Below are 21,179 nucleotides of genomic sequence, written 5' to 3' on the forward strand. Positions count from 1 at the left end.
TGTAATTCCTACCAAATGATTTAGTCATTTCCAGAAAATCCCCAGGAAATGGTTCAGAAAATTACAGACCTATAAAATAAAGCGTTACTTTCCTGTCTTGTATTTCTCCGTCCTCTAGGTTACTACGATGGCACAATGTTTCACAGAGTGGTGCCTGAGTTTATTGTTCAAGGGGGAGATCCCACTGGGACGGGGACAGGTGGAGAGTCCATCTACGGACGGCCATTCAAGGTCAGACTGTTTCTCTGCTGACTTAATTACTGTTCTGCGTTTATAATGTTTAAACTAACTGAATCACAAGTATGAGTCATTCATAGGACATGTTAACACACTAACCATTACACCTAATCAAACATTGAGAGAATGTAGCTGACATTAAAATCCTCTCTGTGTCTTTTTTAAACTTGTAGGATGAATTTCACTCCAGATTGCGCTTCAATCGGAGAGGTTTGGTTGCCATGGCAAATGCCGGGCCACATGATAACGGCAGTCAGTTTTTCTTCACCCTGGGACGTGCAGATGAGCTCAATAATAAACACACCATATTCGGCAAGGTGAATCTGAACAACTGTAGTCAGTTAGTCTGACAGAGGACATTAAAAGCCTCCTACATGCATGGATTCAGATCACCGTAATTTTCCAGAACTGCGTATGTTAACGAGAACTCAAAGTCATGCTTTTTTCCCAACAATGCTCGGTGCAGGTGACCGGAGACACAGTCTATAACATGCTCAGACTGGCAGAAGTTGAATGTGACAATGATGAAAGACCTTTGAAGCCCCACAAGATAAAAGCTACGGAGGTATTTTCCTCTACTTTCTTTTTTTTACTTGCTCGACAAGTCCTTAGTATTTTGTGCCTGTGATTTAAATATTGATGTAAAACATTTTGTCTCTTGCAGGTGCTTCACTGCCCTTTTGATGACATCATACCTCGTGAGACAAAGAAAGCCAAAAAGGACAAAGACAAAGAGGAGGGGAAGAAATCACAGTCAAAAGCCACAAAGTGAGCTCAGGCTTCATCTGTCTCTTACAAACCTAATCACCTGCCCAGTTAGCAACATGATCAGACTGAAAATACATATTGTGATCTTATGTCCTTTTGTTCGTCTCTTTGCTCCTGATTGGTCTTGTCTTCAGTCTCAGTGGGTCACGGTGCTTAAACTCATGTTCAGCTGATATATGTATTGTTCTTTTTATACGCTTCAGTGCCAACAGTGTGTTGACTTTTGTAGGAACTTCAGTCTGTTATCATTCGGAGAGGAAGCTGAAGAGGAAGAGGAGATGGTGAATCAAGTGAGCCAGGTACTGAAGCACAAAACTACACTCTCCGCTGGCTGCTGAAATTATTGAAAATATTTACAAGAGTTTAGAGTCGATTTAATGTGAGACAGACCATTAAAACTGACACTTAAAATGTGTCAATCATTATTATTTTAATAGCTCAGTATTGAATGCACCACAAAAATGTAGTCCTCCCTACATGTTACTGTAGGCCCACTTTAATATTTAACTCATTGTTTTGTTTTGTTTTTCGTTACAATATATTTGGTACAGGGTTCCTGCTTTCTCTATGTTTTAGTTATGGTGTTCTTGGCCTGAAAAACGTTGAAGACCTCCGTTCAAATCATAAACTGATCAGGATAAACCCTGTCATCTAGACTTATACAACCGAGGACAGCCACATATTGGATTTAATTTCTATAATATAAAACATCTAAACTCTCTGATTCATCTTATTTAAATTGTTTTAATATTTTGTTGTTTTAGATTTGGCCACAGACAGTAAAAATCAGAGCAATCAAAGCAAACAGGATTTAAGTAGTTAAAAAGTTTAGTTGTTATTTAAGCCTCAGCTCATCAATTTTCCCCAGGTCATAAGATCTTAAATTTGATTCATCCCAGATAATGGCATAATGGTGACTGATGCCGTCTGTTAATTTTAAAATAACTTAAACAAGAAGAACATTTAAAACATTGTTCCCTCAGTTATGAAATTACTGGGAACTTACTAATTAGCAAAACAGTTTATCAGGCCGGGAAGTGGTTTGGGATTAACAAAATGTTTCAGAAAAGTTTTGAATTTTCATTTTTCTGTTTAACTACAGTCATAAAAAATCCCAAAGCATGATCAACATTATGTGAAAGATGGTCCTAGTATTAGCAAAATACAAGCTAGTGCTGCGCTGTGTGACTGTTCAAACCTCACCAGTATCACATACACGTAGACCAGACCAGCATCGTGTCTTCGCCATGGCCACGCCCCCTTTTGGGGGTAAGAATCCTGCTGTCACATGAGGAGAGAAACAGGAAAATAGAGGAAAACCGTTGTATCAGTTTCACACTGAGATTTGTTGCACATAAGGCACTTTTATAAAAACTTAATATTCACTGTCAGTCTTTGAATGATGCTGGTGACAGTTAGCTGGGAAGTGCGTGTTTAATAATGCATGGCTGTATCATTATATAGGCCTACACATTTTAAACCACTTAAATAAAGTTGTGAAAATGGGATAAAATATTATGGAAAAGTTTTGAAAATTTGTGGGAACCCCGTTAAAAGTGTGCGCCAACTAGTGTGTTTGACAAACCTTTATTTGGAGTTTTAAAATATATATTTGTGTGTTTGTAAATTAAAAATATTTGCAATATTGCTGATTTAAAATGATTTTCTCTTCAAGTGAAATGGAAGTTTCAGGAGTTGAGGTTGTGTTGAAATTAGAAAATGATGCAAAATGTGTAAAAACAAAATCAGTTTCTTTCCTTCTTTTACGTTTCTTCAGACAATGAAGGGAAAAAGCAAAAGCAGCCACGACCTTCTGAAAGATGATCCCAGACTGAGCTCTGTTCCTGCAGTTGATAAGTACGTACAATTACTCATTTAACAATAATTATACAATAAGCATCTTCTCTTACCTTCATAACTCTTGGCCTCTTTCAAGGAAAAAGAAGAAGGGGGCATCAGGAGATACCGCCGAGGTAAGTCGGACACTGTAGGGATAAAAAATAAAATTGCAGAGTTGTTTTTCTCTGATTGTAAATTTCTTTGTGTTCTGTCTTCCAGACTGACGATGATGATGATGATGAAGATGACGAGGATGCAGATGATGACTATGACTCTGATGAGAGAGAGAAGAGGAGACAGCTCATCAGTAACAAGTTAAAGAAAGACAAAGCTGCAGAGAAAGCGACAGAGCCTGGTGAGGAGGAGCGGGAGAAAAAGACCAGCCGCAGGTACGACTGCATGTTTCTGACCCGTGTCGTCTGACCTTGACTAGAAACAGTGTGCGTGATTTAGTCGGCATCATTTATACTTTTGGTCACAAACAGCTCCAGCAGTGTCAGAATGTGGCTTCACTTGTAATGCTGCGTAACAACCTGGTGGGGGAGCTGTTGTACAGCTGTTGTACGGAGAGGCAGCGATGAACCACTGTGAGCAAACTTCTGTTTAATGTATACGCTATGATCAGAAGAGATCATTTAAACTTTTTTTTTGTGACATCAGGGTGTTCAGTAAATCCACATAAGGGGAGAGGAGCTGGGCTTTAAATATTTTTAATAATAACTGAGTTAGTGCTGCAGTGAATGGTTATTAATGATTAACCTGACCGTTATTTTCTTGATTAATCAAGTTTGAGAAGCTGGAGCATGGGAATTTTTTTGTTTGAAAAATATCTTAAGGCATTAATCAATCAACAAAACAGTTGCCAGATGATTTTCTGTTGATCAGCTAATCATTTCAGCTCTACACTGAGTTTACCTTAAAGCATCATGAACACAAAAACAGATCCAGAAGAGATTAGAATGATTCATGTCATATTTAGACCCTCCTGGAGCCAAGACACACCAAAAACAATCATTAGGACGCATTAATTACTGACTCTCTGCAACAGTAAATCCCTCCAAACAGTTACGTTTTGTCTGCTGGTTACTGTGATTAGGTCATGGTTGGATTCCAAAGCAGTTTGACCGTTTAAAAATGGTGTTATTTAAAACATGTGCTTCACTCATATCGAGCACATTTTGCTAAATACAAAGAGTCACACTGTGAAATTTAAATGGTCAGATTCAAAATCTTCAGAACTGGGGGGCTCACAAGAGACATACTTTTAAGAAGAACATTCAAAATCGAAGAAGCAGAAGCAAAGAAGTCCCGACTTTTAGCTTCTAGTAGAGGCCAGGCTCCAAAAACACTGGATCCTACCATTCAAGATGCAATTCAAGTCAGCTGCATCTTTAATAAGATGCCTAAATGGACACTTCTTTCAAGCCTCACAGCTCCAGTTACTAGGCTGATGGAGGCTGAGTATTGTTCTGTCTGATGAGTAATGCCAGGTCCACACTACATGAGAATCGAGCCAACTTTGGCCTGATTCCCCCTTCTTGACAATCGTCAGCAAAGCCCGATTCGTCTTGCCAGATTTTCCTGTGGTATGAGGTATTTTAGGAGTGTTTTTTACACTACCAATCTGCTTGAAAGTTCATTCTAGCCCCGCTGATTTCAAATCGGAAATATTACATGTCAAATATTTACGATCTGATACCCTGTTGTGTGGATCGCCAGTGGTCCCGCAGGTCTCAGAGGGTCTTAATGCATGGTTTACTCATGTCCAGCTTGGGCTATAACATGTACAGTCCATGTTCTCACTGTGGTCCATGACCTTATCCAAATTTCTTTCTTTTTTCTTCATTAATTTTCTGTAGTACAAAAACTAAAGCTAGTTCTTTCTGCCCATCCTCCACCATTGAGAGTCGTGACCCTGGCTGTTCATGAGTGCAGTCTGTTAAGGCTCAGACACACCAAACCTTCAAAGAACTAGTTGCGACAAAGGCCGACTGTTGTGCCGCCTCATGTCGCTTGCGTCCTGGCCAAAACGTTGCACGTGAACACACCGCAAACACTACAACCGATGGCCAACCAGCATGAGCACTCTGCACCTGGGTGAGAGGCAATAACTCTCCATACCAGCAGGTGGCAGTAGTCTGTTCTCATCATTCAAACAGTGAAACTGTCTGGCTAGTTAGCCAGTTAGCACATTAACAACACAACCCAGTGTTCAAAGGACAAATGATGTTTACTGTGCACTTGCGAACAATAACACAAATAATTATGAACAGTTTCAGTTCAAGAGCTTAATGGCTAAAAAAATAATCTGACCTTATATATCAAGTTTGTCTTGATCTTACTCCCTTTTGACTTTAGCCATTTGTTTACTTTCCTCACTTCTGTTTCTTTTCTCGTGCACTGAGCTGAACTGAATCTGAGTGATTTCGTTCACCGATGGTCTTCGCCGTCTCAGACACCAATTTGACATGCTGAATCGGCTGATAAAAAGCTGACAAAGGACGACTAGTACCAATGATGCAGGACACACTACAAAATCTAGGGTGACAGACGTGCACCGACGGCCCGATATTGACCGAAAGCTTACTGTCAGCTTGGTGTGTTGGGCCCAAGATTTAAAACTCTTTTAGCGTGGGCCAACCTTAAACTGAACTTTACATGTGAGATTGGTGGACTGACCCTCTAAGAAGCATTTGAAAAATGTCGGTGTCAAGATGTATATTCTATTTTCCTATTTGATCCCCAAATACGATATAATTAATAGCAGCACTTTTATTTTGAACAGAATTTAATAATAGAAGTATTGAATAATAAGTATGGTGCTCTTGAACGTGGCTCTAGTGTCTCCCCAGCTCTCTCTTATCCTGGTGTCATTGACATCCACCTATCTCCCAGCTCTGTTTTCTACACACTTTCACACACACACACACTCACACACACACGCACTCACACACACACGCACTCACACACATATCTCAGTTGTAGCTCACTGGACCAACATCAGTGGACCTGCTATTTGAAACAGGAATGTTGGCACTCAGACCAAATTACTTACTGTGCTGAAGTAGAAGCAAACAGTGAGTCCGTCTGAGCCAACAGTGTGAGTGAAATGAAGGTGAGAGTGGAAGGTGATGGTGTGTGAGACAACATTAGTATGAAAATGAGCTGAGGAGAGAACAGAGGGAGAGAGGGATTTATCTTTCATCTCCCTTTGATGCTGCTGGTTGGCCGGTTATCTCTCCTCCATATCCTCTTAACAGGTAGCCCTCAACACACATAATCAACATACCCTTCTCTCATTAGTGCTAATGGGATAAGGAGCAGGGCCCCAGTCATTTGTGTGTGTGTGTGTGTGTGTGTGTGTGTGTGTGTGTGTGTGTGTGTGTGTGTGTGTGTGTCCTGACTGACAGCCAGCTCAATGCAGGCAGACTGTAGTATATTAAACACAAGCGCAGATTGTTTTGCTACAAGAACTGTAACCCAACACAGTGGTTTGTCTTGGCAGGGAATCAAAGAGCAGGCTGGTAGGTACAGTGTTAGTCCGGGACAAAGGGGGCATTGTTGCAGGGTGAGCTCCGCTCTCCCACCGTTGCTTTTGCTTTGAGCTTTCAGCTGCTCTGTGAGCAACCAGGAACACCAACTGGTATCTAGTCACCTGGGAAAAAAAGGGAGAGAGGATGTTAAAAGCAGCCACTTTTCTCAGTTCTGTCTGACTGAGTTCACTGCTGCAGGACTTTTGTTGTGTGCATTTAAAGGTCCCACATTTCATGTCTTTTTTTTATTATAGAAGTATAGGTGCTTTTAAAATACTGTTAAAGTGTCAAAATGCTGTATCAAGAGAGAAATGCACACAGTACGTATTCAGAAACTGTGCCTCTAAATGAGTTTTTGGGACTTCTGTGATGTCAACTAGGGATGTCGCTTTCACTTAATTTTGCTTTCAATAGCCCAACATCTATTAACTGACAACTAACTGGTTAATTTTTAAGAGGAAAAAAAGGTGGTGATATTTAAATGTTCTGTGTTATAAATGTTTAGCCTTTTATTTTATTTATGTCGGCTTTGCTGACAGACAAACGGCTAGAAATTGGCTGCAAAGCTGAGCAGCGTTCCTGGAGTCCTGATGTCGGTCTATAGGTTAATTTTGCTACTCTTATGCTTACTACACTGCACACCACCCTGATTTGGTGGGAGATAGACAGCCAGCTAGCCACGTTAAAATGTGGAAACATAGCGCCCCGTGCCCACACTTTGGTCTAGCTAACATTAGCCTTGGCTGCTCTGCATTGTGCACTAGCCAAGTTGGGTGGGACCTAGCTAGGGGCGCAGCGCATGCTCAATTATGCTGTTTACGCCATCCCAGTGGTGGGACTATGTTGCTTCGGAAACATGCTGGCCACCCTCCGATCTTCCTTCAGGTAGCCCAAATTAGTAAGCAGCTTCATTTGAGCCACAAAAAAACCCTTTAACTATGTTAGCACCGCCAGCAGTGCTGACATTTCTAATGGTGCTAACAGAGCTAACAACAATGCTAAGGGGCCTGTGCGGCTCAAAATTTAGCTGCTTATTCAGGGGAGCAACCTGGGAGAGACTGAAGGGTGGGCACAATGTTTCCACAGCAATGTTGTTGGGTCATGACAGCGTTACTAGCATGAATTGCCAAATAAGTGGCGCCGCTAGTTAGCTCCCATCCAACCTGGCTGGTGCACAATGCAGAGTGGCCAAGGCTAATGTTAGCTAACCGGTGGAGACTGAAGGACCAGCAGTAGGCACTGTGTTTCACATGTTAACACGGCTAGCTGGCTGTGTGTCTCCCACTGGATTGGGGCAGTGCACAGTGCAGTAAACTGAACAGTAGCAAAATTAACCTGACGACCGACATGCGTAATCAGTCAAAAATATTCTCAGCAGTTAACCTTTGACATCTTTAAGTTGAGACATACAATGTAAAAGGTAGAAAGTGCCGCCACAGTGTCGTTACAGTTATTCCCTGGCTGAGATGCAGAGAGCACAGATGTGGAAGACCTGGAAACACTGACCAATCAGAGCAGACTGTTTTTTGGGAGGGGGGGCTTAAAGAGACAGGCACTAAAACAGAGCGTCTTAGACTCAGGCAGACAGTATGAGGAAAACTTGTTTTTTGAAAATGAAAGCATGTAACCATGTTCTAGTAGAAACCGAAAATACAAGCATGAACCTGAAAATGAATAAAATATGGGACCTTTAACACTGAGATGTACAGTGTGTGTGTGAAGGAGTGGTGTCTGCAGCAGACTCAGGCCTCAGTTTGGGGGGAAATTTACAACAGTGATTGTGTCTTTTGTCTCAGAGTCAAGGCTGCTGAGACAACCTTGAAATTAGGAGTCTCCCTGAAACCAAAATAGTTTCTACATCAGGTCAAAACTATCTTACGTTGCTATCCAGCAGCCAGATGATATTCCACTGCAGCGCTCCATGATTGCAAAATGCTTGGACTTGTTCACATTCATGAGCACGCTGCCAAATAATGGCGTACTGTACCTGGACCAAGAAAATGTAAAAGATGAGTCACAATCAATCAAAAGGGATCCTATTTATACAAAGTTTGTCTCAACGTTCTGTGATGTTTGATGTTGCTGGTATGACTGGCTGAGCTTTTATGCTCACAGTTTGACACTTCTTTTATGTTACTATTGATCAAGTCTGGTTTTGCTGTGTTTGAAGTGGGCCTCTTTAAGGGGGGTTGCTTTATAAAAGACACTACTGAATGAAGTCCCAAAAGCAGTGTATGTGGTAGTCGCCACTTTTGTTAAACCCGACGGGGCATGACTGGGGAAGCAAAATGCTTCCATATGCTGTGGGACACAGTGTGAGCTGCTTCTGCCAGCAGGGCTGGGCTCCCTCTGCTGTCTCAGTTACTGCAGCCTGAAGATAACACAACTGCACTTCCTGTTATTTATATCACTTGTTATCACATACTTATGTTTAGTGTATACTGTATGTGGGAGCAGGCTTTAATAATACTGACTTTTACAGAGTCTTTTAAAATCAAGGGGCCATCAACATTACCACATCACCTACCTGACAATTTGTCAAACAAACATTTGCTGTATATGAATTGGCACGTCTAAACAAACAGTTAAAAACCCAAAGATCTTCACTTTAATATCATTAAAGACTAAGAAAACCAGCAAATATTCACATTTGAGAAGGTGGAACTAGTGAATTTGTGGCGAAAATTCAAGGGTTAACGGGTTATCGAAAAGCTGTAGACTAATTTTCTGTTGACCAACATATTATTTATTTGTACAATAAACACATCACAAAAGACTGTAACATTGCACTTAGGGGTTTTTTGAGTTATTTGAAAGTAGGGCTGCAACGATTAGTCGACTAATCGATGACTAGTCGACTATTAAAATAATCAGTGACTATTTTAGTAGTCGACTAATCGGTTTGAGTCATTTTTCATAGAAAAGTACTATTAAAGTACCCAAAATACTCTTATTGAAGCTTCTTGCGTTCAAATATTGGCAGCTTTACACACTCTCTCACTCTCCCTTTGGCGTGAGTATGAAACAAGACATTAGATGACATCATTTTGGGGTTTGGGAGAGACAGACCGACATTTTTCAACATCTTAACACATTTTTCGATAAAATGATTAGTCGACTAATCGAAGAAATAATACCTTTTAACAACACTGTGGTTAAAGTGTGAGGTTTAGGTACAAAAACCACTTGGTTATAATTAGGAAAACATCATGTTTTGGCTTAAAATACCTGGTTTTGGTGGGGAAAGACCTGCTGGAAGTGCAGCGATGTCTGTAAAAAATAACCAGTTTTCTTGGTACTATCCCCGCTGGGTTGCTAAAAAACACCCAGGTTCAGTGTCTAAAAGGGCGCTGGAAACACAGTGATGACTCCGTAAATACAACTGGCACTGTTGTTTTTTGGTCTTGAACAGTTGTCTGCAGCTTGGCAGGTTTAGGTGTCAAGCAGAATTTCACTGACCCTTAGATGAATAGGTCTAGGTATCAGTGCTCAATACCTTTTAAGGTGTTGACCAAATTAACCCAGTACCAAGTAGCATTGAAGTGTCTCAAATCAAACAATACATGCATTAGATTATTTTTGCGCTGGGGGTCTGATACCGGACTGTCCTGAATTCCTATTGGATCAGCAAACGTTGTTTCTTCCGGCAAACCGTCAGTTCAGTGCTGCTTGGTTAGCACAAGTTAACACAGCTGCAGCGACTAATATCCAACACCAAGCCATTAAACAAACCCAACAAACGGACACAGACAACAAAACTGTTAGCTAACATTAGTCATGCAATGCTAACAGTTAGCCCTGTCACAGTGTGTGTGTGAACGGGTTCCCCAGCGCAGAGCTCACACTCCTGCAGCAGCAGCTACTATTACATGGCTATACACTACATGCAATCGTAATTTTTTATACGATACCTAATCTAAAGATGACATTTTGTTTTGTCCGTCCAACAGTTTAAAAAAAAAAGAAATTTAGTTCACAGTGACATAAAACAGAAAAGTAGTAGATCCTCACTTTAACGAAACTGCAAACAAAGAATGCAAAATAAATTTGAATCGGCTACTTGATTATTTGACTAATCCTTGCAGTTCTAGTCTTCATCTTACTATTTCTGGATTTGGTCTTCTGCCACAGTGCTCTGTAAGAAAGCATATCCTCTAGCCTTGTGGACAGTGTAACTTAAATGGGACACCATCAGACACTAATTATCCAGCGTCACTCTCCATTAATTGGCTGCACCTGTCTCTTGTCATCGGTCATAACCCAACGCGTTCTCAGGGAAAGGTTGCAGAGATCAAGAAAGCATTCGCCGCTGCTGTTGTGCAGAAAACTGCTTGAGATAATCCAGTTCTTGGCAGCCAGATTGTGTATGTTTTGGAACTGCCAGGTTTACACATCTCTGGCCCACTGTAGCATGTCTGCCCCATATGGGGCACTTGCTCGCTGGAAACAGTTCCAGACAGCAACGCATGTCTAGGACGAGGGGGTTAAGACTTTTTCTGAAAGTGAATAAAAACCCAGCAGAACGCCACTTGGACTGTGATCAATGTCAACATTTGAGAATCTGCAGGTTTGCTGTGTCTTTTACTCTCAAAAGGAAGCAAAGTATTTAAGAGGAATAGAAAATTCACAACTAAACCTAACCTATAAATGTCAAGAAATATTCCACAAGATTCATTACTTTCTTCCATCACTACTTTCTAACAAAAGGATCTAGTCGAGGCAGATGAAGCGTTCTGAAAGAGGAACCTTGGTCTGCTGCATGGGTAATGTGTTGGTCCAGATCACTCTGCAAAGTCATGCAAATTCCTGTGTTGAGGTTGGATTCCTCCACTCCAGCTCACAGTTCTCCTTGGCTTTTGACCAAGCCATGGAGTGCCCCCTGAGGGGAGTTCACCCAGCCATCTTGTTATTCTAGCACATTCATCCACATCACTTGCTCAGTCGTTAGACTGGTCTGAGTCCACCATAGCGGGGAGAAGCTGCTGCTGCCATCCAATGGTGTTAAATTTTCTACTTTAAATATACATTTGAATTGTTGCAATCACACTACAGAGATGTTTTAACCTAAAACAGTTTGACTTTATCAGTGATTACATTTCTCAAAGTTTCTTGAAGGCTACAAACTGAGAATCCAGAGAAATCCAAAAAAGGCAGCTACGCCTGTTTGTACATTTTGGAAACCAGTTGAATTTCTGATGAACCATACAGTCATCAATGTAGTATTTTTAAGGTTGTCGAATTCCTGTGTCAGCCTCAGATTCCTGCCAGACACTGGAGTATTAAATGCAAGGTTCTGAATCATGAGAGAGTTTCTTGGTCTTCTGCCAATCACTTCATATGCTTTCTTTATGAAAAGTTAATCATCCACAGCTCTCTGGGTTTCACTTTTTGTGAATTTTGTTAAAGAGTGACAGTAACTGGCAGCCCCCAAGTAGAGTCAGGCCGCTGGGACAAGATGGGATACACTAAAAGGATCCATGATGTATCGAGTTTTGCCCATTAAGGTCTGTTTATTATTGCTTGGCCTCATGCTATGACCATCAGAGTCTCCTCTGCTGCTGGCAGATGAAGAGTCCTGTTGGATGGATGGATGTGTCCTCTCTGTAGCTTCCAGCCTTCCTTTCATCCTTCAGGTGTTACTAATCACCTGTACTGAATATTGTTCTTCACTGAAGCTTAATTATAATGCTCCCTGCACGTGGGCTGGATTGCACCAGCTTTTGGTAAACCCATTACTTCATTTGTGTTACTAAATATTTAATAACTAGTAGCTTTGACTTTGTTCCATGAAAACTTGGTTGGTAGGAAACAGCTGTAGTGTCATCCAATCAATAGTAATCAACTGTGTAACCAGGAAGTCACTGTACCATCACAAACTGTATCTGCGTGTTACCATTAACAAATCCCCTGTGCTGCTGTAAATAACAACCTCCGAACTAACAACCTGCACGCTGAAGATGGCAAGTTTTGTCAAAGATTTGGATCCAGTAATAAGGCATACCTGCTTTGTACTTTCTGTGAATTGTTGCAAGATCTACCACAAAGAAAACAACTTGTGACGTACCTCGAAACAGTCCAAACTCCATCTCTTTCATGCTCTATGTTATTTTGTTTTCTGAAACTTTCAGTCGGGGTCATTTTGCCACATCTTTTTACCCTGGCAGCGGCGTACACTATTGATATTGACTTTATCAATGTCCTGATCCATTTCACATCACCCAAGCTTCTGTGATATCATCATTTTGGAGTGACCATATTTGGGCGAGAGGGTGGCGCTGTGGAGGAGCGCTGTGGAGGACACTATTGGCAGACAGCCTGTCACTCAAAGCGGCCCCACCCTTAATTGACCTATGGCTAAGCCACACCCCCTTCCATTTATTCAGACAAACTAACAACATTCAGTGACCGGCGCTATGGCAGGTGTCACAGTACACGGCATTTCGCAGGAGGCAATTGATGATTTTTGGGGACATAACGATCAGATGTCATTGAGAAGTAACCAAAAGGGCCTAAACTACGCATTGGAGGGATATATTCATCATTTTATTGTTGAGAAGGTCGATGAAAAGCTTAAATTACAAGCCAAAATTTACAGGTCACAGTGTACGCTTGTGAACCGCATCTGGTTGCCGTCACCATCAAAGACAACAAGTTAAAGTGCCACTGAAGTTAAGGTTTTTGGCTCAGAATATGAGAAAAGGATAACGGCCTTTTTACCATCTTTACCAAGAGTGTCTCTCCGTTAGTTTGGTGCTACAGTATTTACACTGAATCATTCAGCATAACGTTTGCCAACCTTTGTTATCTCTGCCATTACAGATAAGTTAATGAAGCTAAGCTCCAGAAGTTAACGTTAGCTTAACTAGAGCCCTTTGGACAACAGCTAACAATGATGTACGATCACCAAAGTACAAAACTAGAACAAAATAGGCTAATGAACTCCCAGCAAACAAGGTGACATGATGAACAACGCAGCTAGGAGCTAACGTTAGGCTAACTTTAGCTAACGTTAGCTAGAGATGTTAAAGATAACTTTATATTTCTTTCCAGCAAAGTGACAATATGTTGCCTCAAACACAATGTTGACTTACCTTAGAACAGATGTAGACATCATTGTTAATCTTATTCACGTTGAGTTGATGTTGTGGTCTAACGTTACCACACAACTTTATCCAAAGGAGACACTTTTCTCGGTTGAGATGTGGTTTAAAGTGTAAAAAATACACCTGGTCGCCCAGCCTCTCAGGATACCTTGTGTCAGAGTTGCATGTACCCCATGCACACCTTTTGACCATTTTTAAACTTCAAATCTCAGAAAAAGCTCATAAAACCGAACAAAACTGACTTTCTGTAATGCATTTCAATGGACGTCCAGGCAGAGAATGTCCCAGTGTATGGGAATGGCTATATGCACTGTGATTGGCTAATCGCGTTTGAGGGCAGGACTTAGCCATAGGTCAATTATGTATGCTCTTGGAGTCAGCCTCAAGTGGCCATTAAGAGGAACTGCAGTTGTTGACTCTTCTGTGTTGGTAGTGTCTATAGTCAAACTTACAATATTGTCGTAATAACGACATCTTGATATGTGTTAACAAAAATAGTGATGTTTTCTTCTTATCGCCTTTCCCTACGTGAGTCTGCAATGAAGGATTAATTTGTTTTAATCCATTCATCTGACAGTTATTTCCCTGATTGATTGATTAATTGTTTGATCTGCTTTTGTTGGACCAATGTCCAAAACTCAAAGATACTCAGTTTATAATGACATAAAATGAAGGACAGATCCTCCCATTTGTAAAGCTGGAACCAGTGAATGTTAAAAATTGATCAACTGTAGAAATAGTTGCCGATTAATTTTCTGTTATTTGACTCATCATTTAGTGGACTAATCATTTTCGCTTAAACTACATCAGGACGTATTTAAATGAGCCTGATTTTAATTTATCACAGATATGTCAGTATTGTGTACATGCTGTCCCATGATTAACTATCAAAATACGTTGAAGATTATTTAAAAATAACATTTTATCCACCAGAGAGCACTGACAGGTTTGTCTTTAACGAAATCTAAGGTGTCCTTATCAATTTTTTTTTTTTACTTTAAACAATGATTGTCCAGTATGTCATAATTAGATTTTTTTAAATATCAAATCTTTAAAGCAAAGTCAGCCGCAATCAAAACCTTAAAAATACTCTGCAGAAAATACTCAGCCTCATACCTTTACCTATAATACTTTATCCAGCCTCATTAAAAATGTGTTCTCACATTATTCCTAACTGTGCAGAAGCAAAATAATTTGTAGTGTTGTGATGTGAGGGTCTTGAGAGGAATTTGCTGAGCCCCAAGGTGTGTCCTAACAGGTGTTGTTGGGGCTTTTCCTGTCCTCTCTGGCCTCCTTCTCTTTATTGGCACCGGGGCTGTGGAGCCGATTGTTTGGCTGTTGCCCTGGATACGTCTCTTGTTTTCCGAATGGCAGCGTGTCAAGGCAGGCAGAAAATGATCACTCAGTCCAAAGTGTTCCTCACTGCAGAATATATGTATGAAACCTGGAGAAGAGGCTGGACTGTGTTCAACTAAGAGCCTTTACGTCATTCTTGACTCATAGTTAATTTCACTAAAACATAGAAGTCATGTCGAGGAGGCCTCTCTGAAGTGGACAAAATGATGCATCCAACAACGTGAATATATACTGTATATATAAAACATAAACACAGTATATATACAACGTAATGCAACAGGTTCAGGTTATTTTAGAGATCACAGTTTGTGAGCAATAACCCAGTTAGCAATCTACTTTTCCGTCTTTGCTAATGCAGGTTTTGTCCTGTCTTTGCCCGCATGATTTTTAAGAATTTGTCCTGTGTCATGTTAGATACAGGTATCTTGCCTAGTAATTTCTTTTCTGTTGCTCTGAAAACTCACCTAAAGGAGAACTCTACCAATTTGAACACACAAAGATCAGTTTACCAGTCATAATTTGCACGATACAGCCTGTGAAAACAGTTGTATATTCTCAACCATGGCTCTGTCAAGTCAGAAAAAATAACCCTGCAGGCTTTGAGCTTTGAGACTACAAATCTTTACCAGAAAGCTGCATTATGAAAAGTGTAGGATCCAGCATTTTTGGAGCTTGACTCATTCTAAAATTCAGAGTATCTCAGCCTCTGCTGCTTTGAATTTCACTTAATGGAAGTGTAATACAAAATTGCTGGTGTAGTCAAGGCTTGGGCAGTATCTGCTTTTTCATATCTTCCTGATGTTTCACTGGGGTATATGGTATATGACTGTTTTTGTGTAGGAACAACCCCTGCCTTAGTTTTCAGCAGCGAGTTTGCTATGTTCCACAAGTTCTCATAGCTTTTTGAGTCACACAAAATGTCAAGAAAGGAAATATTCTTACACCTTTTATCCTTATTAAACACAAATATAACAAATACAGATATACACCCTCTGAATTCAAGTTTCTCATCATCACTGAACTAAGAACTGAACTAAGTCTTAAAACACACTTCACTCAGACTTTAGACAGAAACAAAATAAAAAGCACCACAACTGAACCGCCTAGTGCTGCACGATTAATCTAATCACAACCACAATCGCGATGTCAGGCTGTGCGATTACATAACTGCATAAAAGGCTGCGATAATGTAATGTAAATAAATGTTAACGTGTGTGCCTGTGAACGTGACTGCCTCTCCTGTAGTGTGTGGAGTTTGTTGACAATACGCCCACAAGGTATCCTGGTGTGTGCAGCACGTATGGTCAGGTGACCACCCGGCGTGCAGTAGTAACCAACATAGACGCTGAAGAAGAGCATGAGCACGACCATGAACAGGCTGAGTTGGTGGTGAAAAAACGCAACGTCTATTAAATGGCGATACTTTGGATTCAGGTACGGTGACGTTGAACAGAAAGACATGCTGTGTAAAAGTTTAAAAGTTAAAGTCACCACATCCCGCGGCAACATGACCAATCTGTATCAGCACTTGAGACAGCACAGGGAAAAGTAGGAAGAGTGCATGTGAGAGAAAGCCAAGCCGTGTAACGTTAAAGACAAAGAGACAACTGAAAGCGGCCAGATCCTCATAAAACAACATCCAAGCACAGTTACGCAAACATCTGTAAGTGTCACGGGGAAATCACGGACTCTGTAACAAATTATAAAACAAATGAAAAAATGAGCAATTTTGCTCAGTTTCGGCCCACTTGACATGCTATTGTGTTGTGCTATGGTGTGCTGGAATTTATCATTTATGTGACAACGCCTGAACGCAACACAGGCTGTGGTGTGTACAGGTGTGTACAGTTCCATGCTGCGCTGCTGTGTGAGCAGCTGTTTGACTGTTGATGGTCACTTACACACTGTCCATAACAATAACTATGTCAGGTTTGGTCAGTGCCCCCTAATATAATGTAGGGGAAACACTGAATCAAGCAAGGAAACTAATGATACCATTTTTTTAATTATTATTATTATTATTATATTGTAATCGCAATCGCAAATCGCGATATTGTCCACTCAAATTGCAATCGCACATTTTTATCAAATCGTGCAGCACTAGAACCGCCTTTCAACTATTACAACAATCAACAGCTCTGGTTTAAATAAATAAACTAAATCTAAATAAGCTTTCAGTTCAATGAGTTCGGTGTGAAGTTCGTTTCTCCTAACCGCTTCTCTCTGCTGTTGCCAGCCAGCCTTTTACTAGTCCTGTAACGTTATCCCCACCACTTGCAGTCGCCATTTTTCCAGGCTCAGCTGCCTGTATCACCAGAGGACTGAACTCTGGTGGCATGTGCTGTGCACTACATAACGGTACAATACAATACAACATATTGCAATACTCAATACAGCATCTTCTTGGTAGTTAATAGAGCGAAGAGTGTCTGTATTTGACGGTATTGACAATCATGCCGTTGGGAAATCTCAATACCGCCCAAGCCTAGTGTAGCCCTTCCAGAACTCTGACAGATAGACCATTAGTCCTGTCTTCTACGATATGCATATCTGCAAGCACAACCACTACGTACGTCTGGATATATTTCCCAGACTATTAGCATTATGGCGCACAAACGCTCCATAAGGACTGCTTTCTGTATGACGTTTGAGCAGCTACATGTGTACTGAGAAATGCAACTGTTTTATATGAGCTAGTGTTAGTCTCCTGTGTTTGATGATTGCATTTGCCCGTCTGCTGTTTTTTATTCCTATTCAAACTATAACTGGTGTGCTGTCTTGGCTAGGTCTCTCTCGGAAAAGAGATTTCTATCTCAAGGGACTTCCCGGCTAAATAAAGATTTAATAAAATACATAAAAAATGTAATGGGTTCTTCCTTGGTCCATGCAATGTCCTTCCACCAAGTTTCATGAAAATTGGGCCAGTAGTTTTTCTGAAACCTGCCAAAAAACAAACAAACCAAACCGAGTACATTATCTTCTTGGCGGAGGTAAATATTCTGTTTCAAGTATCTGACAGCAGTTACAGAAGTGGCTGAACACAAGTCACATTCAGTCATACTTACTTAAGTTATTACACGTTTTAAGCAGAGGATAAATTGGCTGTATTTACGTTTGATGGCTGTCAATATGCTTTCTTCAATTGAGGTCTACTAGCCCAAAAAAATCATAAATTTAGCCAGATTTACAAGGCTTTACCTCTTGCATGAAATGTGAAATTGTGAATGGCAGCTTTAGTCTTTGAATAATATTATTTTGCCCACCTGTGGTTTGTCACATCTGAGTCTGTGTCTCTGGAAAGAGGTTTGTTGTCATTGCTCCTAGACGAAGCTGAGCAGGCAACTTCCTCACGCAGGCCAAGTCTGACTCTGCCAACCAGTTCTGCTCTTGGCAACTCAGTCTGGACTCAGCTGCAACATTTTTTCTTCTGGGAACAGAGACGACTAACAACCGTATGTCTGACCAATTCCTCATGTGTATCCTCGGGAGCAGCAGGGAAACTAACGAGGAAGAGACATGACATCAAGTCAGACACAGCTGTTAATATTTGCTGAGGCACTTACAGTTAAAATATCACTGCGTTTGATGCCTCGATGCTTTGCCACAGTCAGAGATTTAAACAAAGATAACATGAGTGTTGGACAGCCAGAAACAGAAGAATGAAATAAAAAGGTAAGAAAAGGATCTAAATGAGTGTGGGCCCAGAGAAGCAGATGTAAGAAACAAAGGCAGCCATTGTTTGGTCTGGAGATGCCTCACATGTTTCTAGGCCAGGGGCCCAGACTGTGCAGCTTACCTGTGCTTTGTGGCTCCGCAAGAGAATGGGACAAAAACAGGGCTGTCAGGCAGTACAAAAATATTATCATTTCCTAACATAACATATCTGCTCTACAACTGGCAGTGGTCTCAATCATGTGAAAGGGAACAATAATCAGCATTTGCTGGCCCTGGTTCAGACTCCTAGCATTCAGCCTTGCATGAGCTGGGCGTTGGGCCACCTGCCAGAGGGGACGCTACCTTGAGTCAAGGAAACAAGGATGTGCCTTGGCCTGCCTCTGTGATCCAGTTAAAGATTTAATAGGGGTGGCTGGACATGAGCAGTGCCTGTAATACTTCATGTTGTGCCACTTGAGGGAAGGAAGTATAAAGTCTTTCATTACTTCTGCCACTAACAGCCTTTGACAGCTGTGTATTTCATGTATCACAGGACGTTTATGTAGTTTATCACAGACAACATGCAGTAGTGTCACATGGCTTCCATCCAAACTGTTGTGCTCTGCTTTACATGCACACTCACTGTGTCAGTATGCTTATGCAGAGGTGTAAACTCAAGTCACATGACTTGGACTGGAGTCAGACTCAAGTAACGAATCTGATAGCTTCAGACTTGACCTGACATGACCAGAGAGACTTGCAGCTTGACTTTGACTTTACCACCAATGGCATTTGATTTTGTGAAGGGCACATCATGACTTGTTAAGGACTCGAAACACAACGTTTTGGACTTGGACTTCAAATGGGACTTGTTGGTGTTGACTTGGGAGTTGCCTGTATTGACTGGGAATTTGAGCTCTGGCTTGTTGGTCTTTACTAAAGACTTGAATAGGAAGTTACTGGTCTTGAGTTGGTTCTTGCTGCTTTTGATTTGGGACCTGTTGGTTTTGACTTGGGACTTGATTTGGTCCCTGATTGCCGAAATTTTACACCTTCTTGTGACTTGCAAAACAGTACCATTTTCAGTACTAGGGATTTCATGAGAAAAAATACTTCAGTACCAAGTCAATGCCAAAGTTCTGAAGACAGGACTTGTTATTCTCCAGTATCGTAGGTACTGCGGATGCAATTTTTCCGAGCCTGATGTGGCAGCATGTACGCCGACAAGTGTTCTGGTCTGCCGTCAAATGCCACAGGAAGAAGAACACCGACAACATGTGGAAGACGGTGACGAGTGCAGCGACAGCGTTTTTCCGAAGGCCAGCATATTTGGTTAATTCTTCGCAATGAAAGCGCTGCGTATATACACAATGCTACTAACACCAGCAGCGAGACGACCTGCTGGGCATCCATTCTGCAATGAGCGTCTCTTCTGCGCTGAGCGCTGTACGTTTGGCTTTTTATTTCTGGTTACTGAGAGTTGACATGTTTAGCTTTGAGTAAAACGCTGCACTTGTCACTGTCATTCAATCACAGTGGAGGAAGGGCAGGACAAACAGCCCATCACAAAGACCAACTGTCACATCTTACATGTACGAGTGCTGAACAACAACAATGGAGGAGAAATATGTTAATATGTAGGATAAATATTCCACATAATCTTTTGAACCCAGGAAGACTAGTACTTTGCGATTAAGGGTGGAGCGTCAGGGATTAATAATAAAATTCAAATTAAATGTAAATGTTATTAATAAAGGAGTGTGTGTGTTTAAGCACATGGAACTTATTGTCTTTTCTTTTTTTACCATGGTTTCACATTGGGTATCAAGAATAGTGGAATTTTATTGGTATTAAACTATTACATTTCTAAGTATAGCGAAATGCCTGTTCCCATCTTGAACCTTATGTACAGCTAATCCAAGTTAGTCAAACCCAGAAACGCATATATGAAGGTTTTGGGTGCATTTTTTCTCACATGCCTCAATTTTAAAAATATCTAGCTCCACACCAGATTTGTATTCATTACCACTGCTGAGGGTTAGCATTTGAAAAAACTTTAATGAGTCCGGCTACAATGACAATAACTCATCTCAGAATAAGAAACACATTGACATTTTTCTCTTTCACTCAACCTCAACACCCCTCCTGGTGCTTTCCAGGAGCCTGGAGGGGAGAACAATTATTTTATTAAGGCTCCATCAAATTTATTGGACTAACACAAGATTTTAATGTACATTCTTCATCCTGACACTCGCACACAGTGTTTTATGTTTGTTTTATGTACCCACATAATTAGCCACAACTATTACATTTTGAGAGGCAGAACAATTGATGTTTGTTTGTGAAGACCAGAAACATTTAGGGTTCTGATGTAATTTTCTTTAATGGTGAATATACTTCTGTAACAGCAGGAGCCAGTGGAGCCAGAAGTCTGCTTTAACTGCTCACTATACATTTGTCATGACCGACTTTTGTCTGTGAACCTGTTGCTCTGTCATGGTTCTCGTCTGCTGCAGGTGTAATCCTTTTCTAAAAGTTATATATGTTGAGTTTAAACTCTTAACTTCATTTCTCCCCTCACACAGTGATGAATTACGGAAAGAGGCGCGGCAGCTGAAGAAGGAACTACAGGCCATAAAGCAAAGGAGAGAAGAAAGCTCAAAACCTGCAGTAGATGAAGCCAAGGAGG

General features: G+C 40.9%; 1 protein-coding gene across 1 annotated transcript in view; it reads left to right on the plus strand.

The window, feature by feature from the left end:
- Positions 1-21,179, plus strand: part of cwc27 (CWC27 spliceosome associated cyclophilin) — a 43,391-nt gene that overhangs the window by 1,594 nt on the left and 20,618 nt on the right. Inside the window, exons 3-11 of the mRNA XM_050053468.1 lie at positions 119-231; positions 411-554; positions 704-802; positions 902-1,005; positions 1,235-1,304; positions 2,783-2,862; positions 2,942-2,978; positions 3,064-3,233; positions 21,076-21,179. Of these exons, the coding sequence (XP_049909425.1) occupies positions 119-231; positions 411-554; positions 704-802; positions 902-1,005; positions 1,235-1,304; positions 2,783-2,862; positions 2,942-2,978; positions 3,064-3,233; positions 21,076-21,179 (921 nt within the window). The remainder of the gene's footprint in view (positions 1-118; positions 232-410; positions 555-703; positions 803-901; positions 1,006-1,234; positions 1,305-2,782; positions 2,863-2,941; positions 2,979-3,063; positions 3,234-21,075) is intronic.

The sequence above is a fragment of the Epinephelus moara genome, chromosome 9 (assembly GCF_006386435.1).
Source record: "Epinephelus moara isolate mb chromosome 9, YSFRI_EMoa_1.0, whole genome shotgun sequence".
Lineage (NCBI taxonomy): Eukaryota > Metazoa > Chordata > Actinopteri > Perciformes > Serranidae > Epinephelus > Epinephelus moara.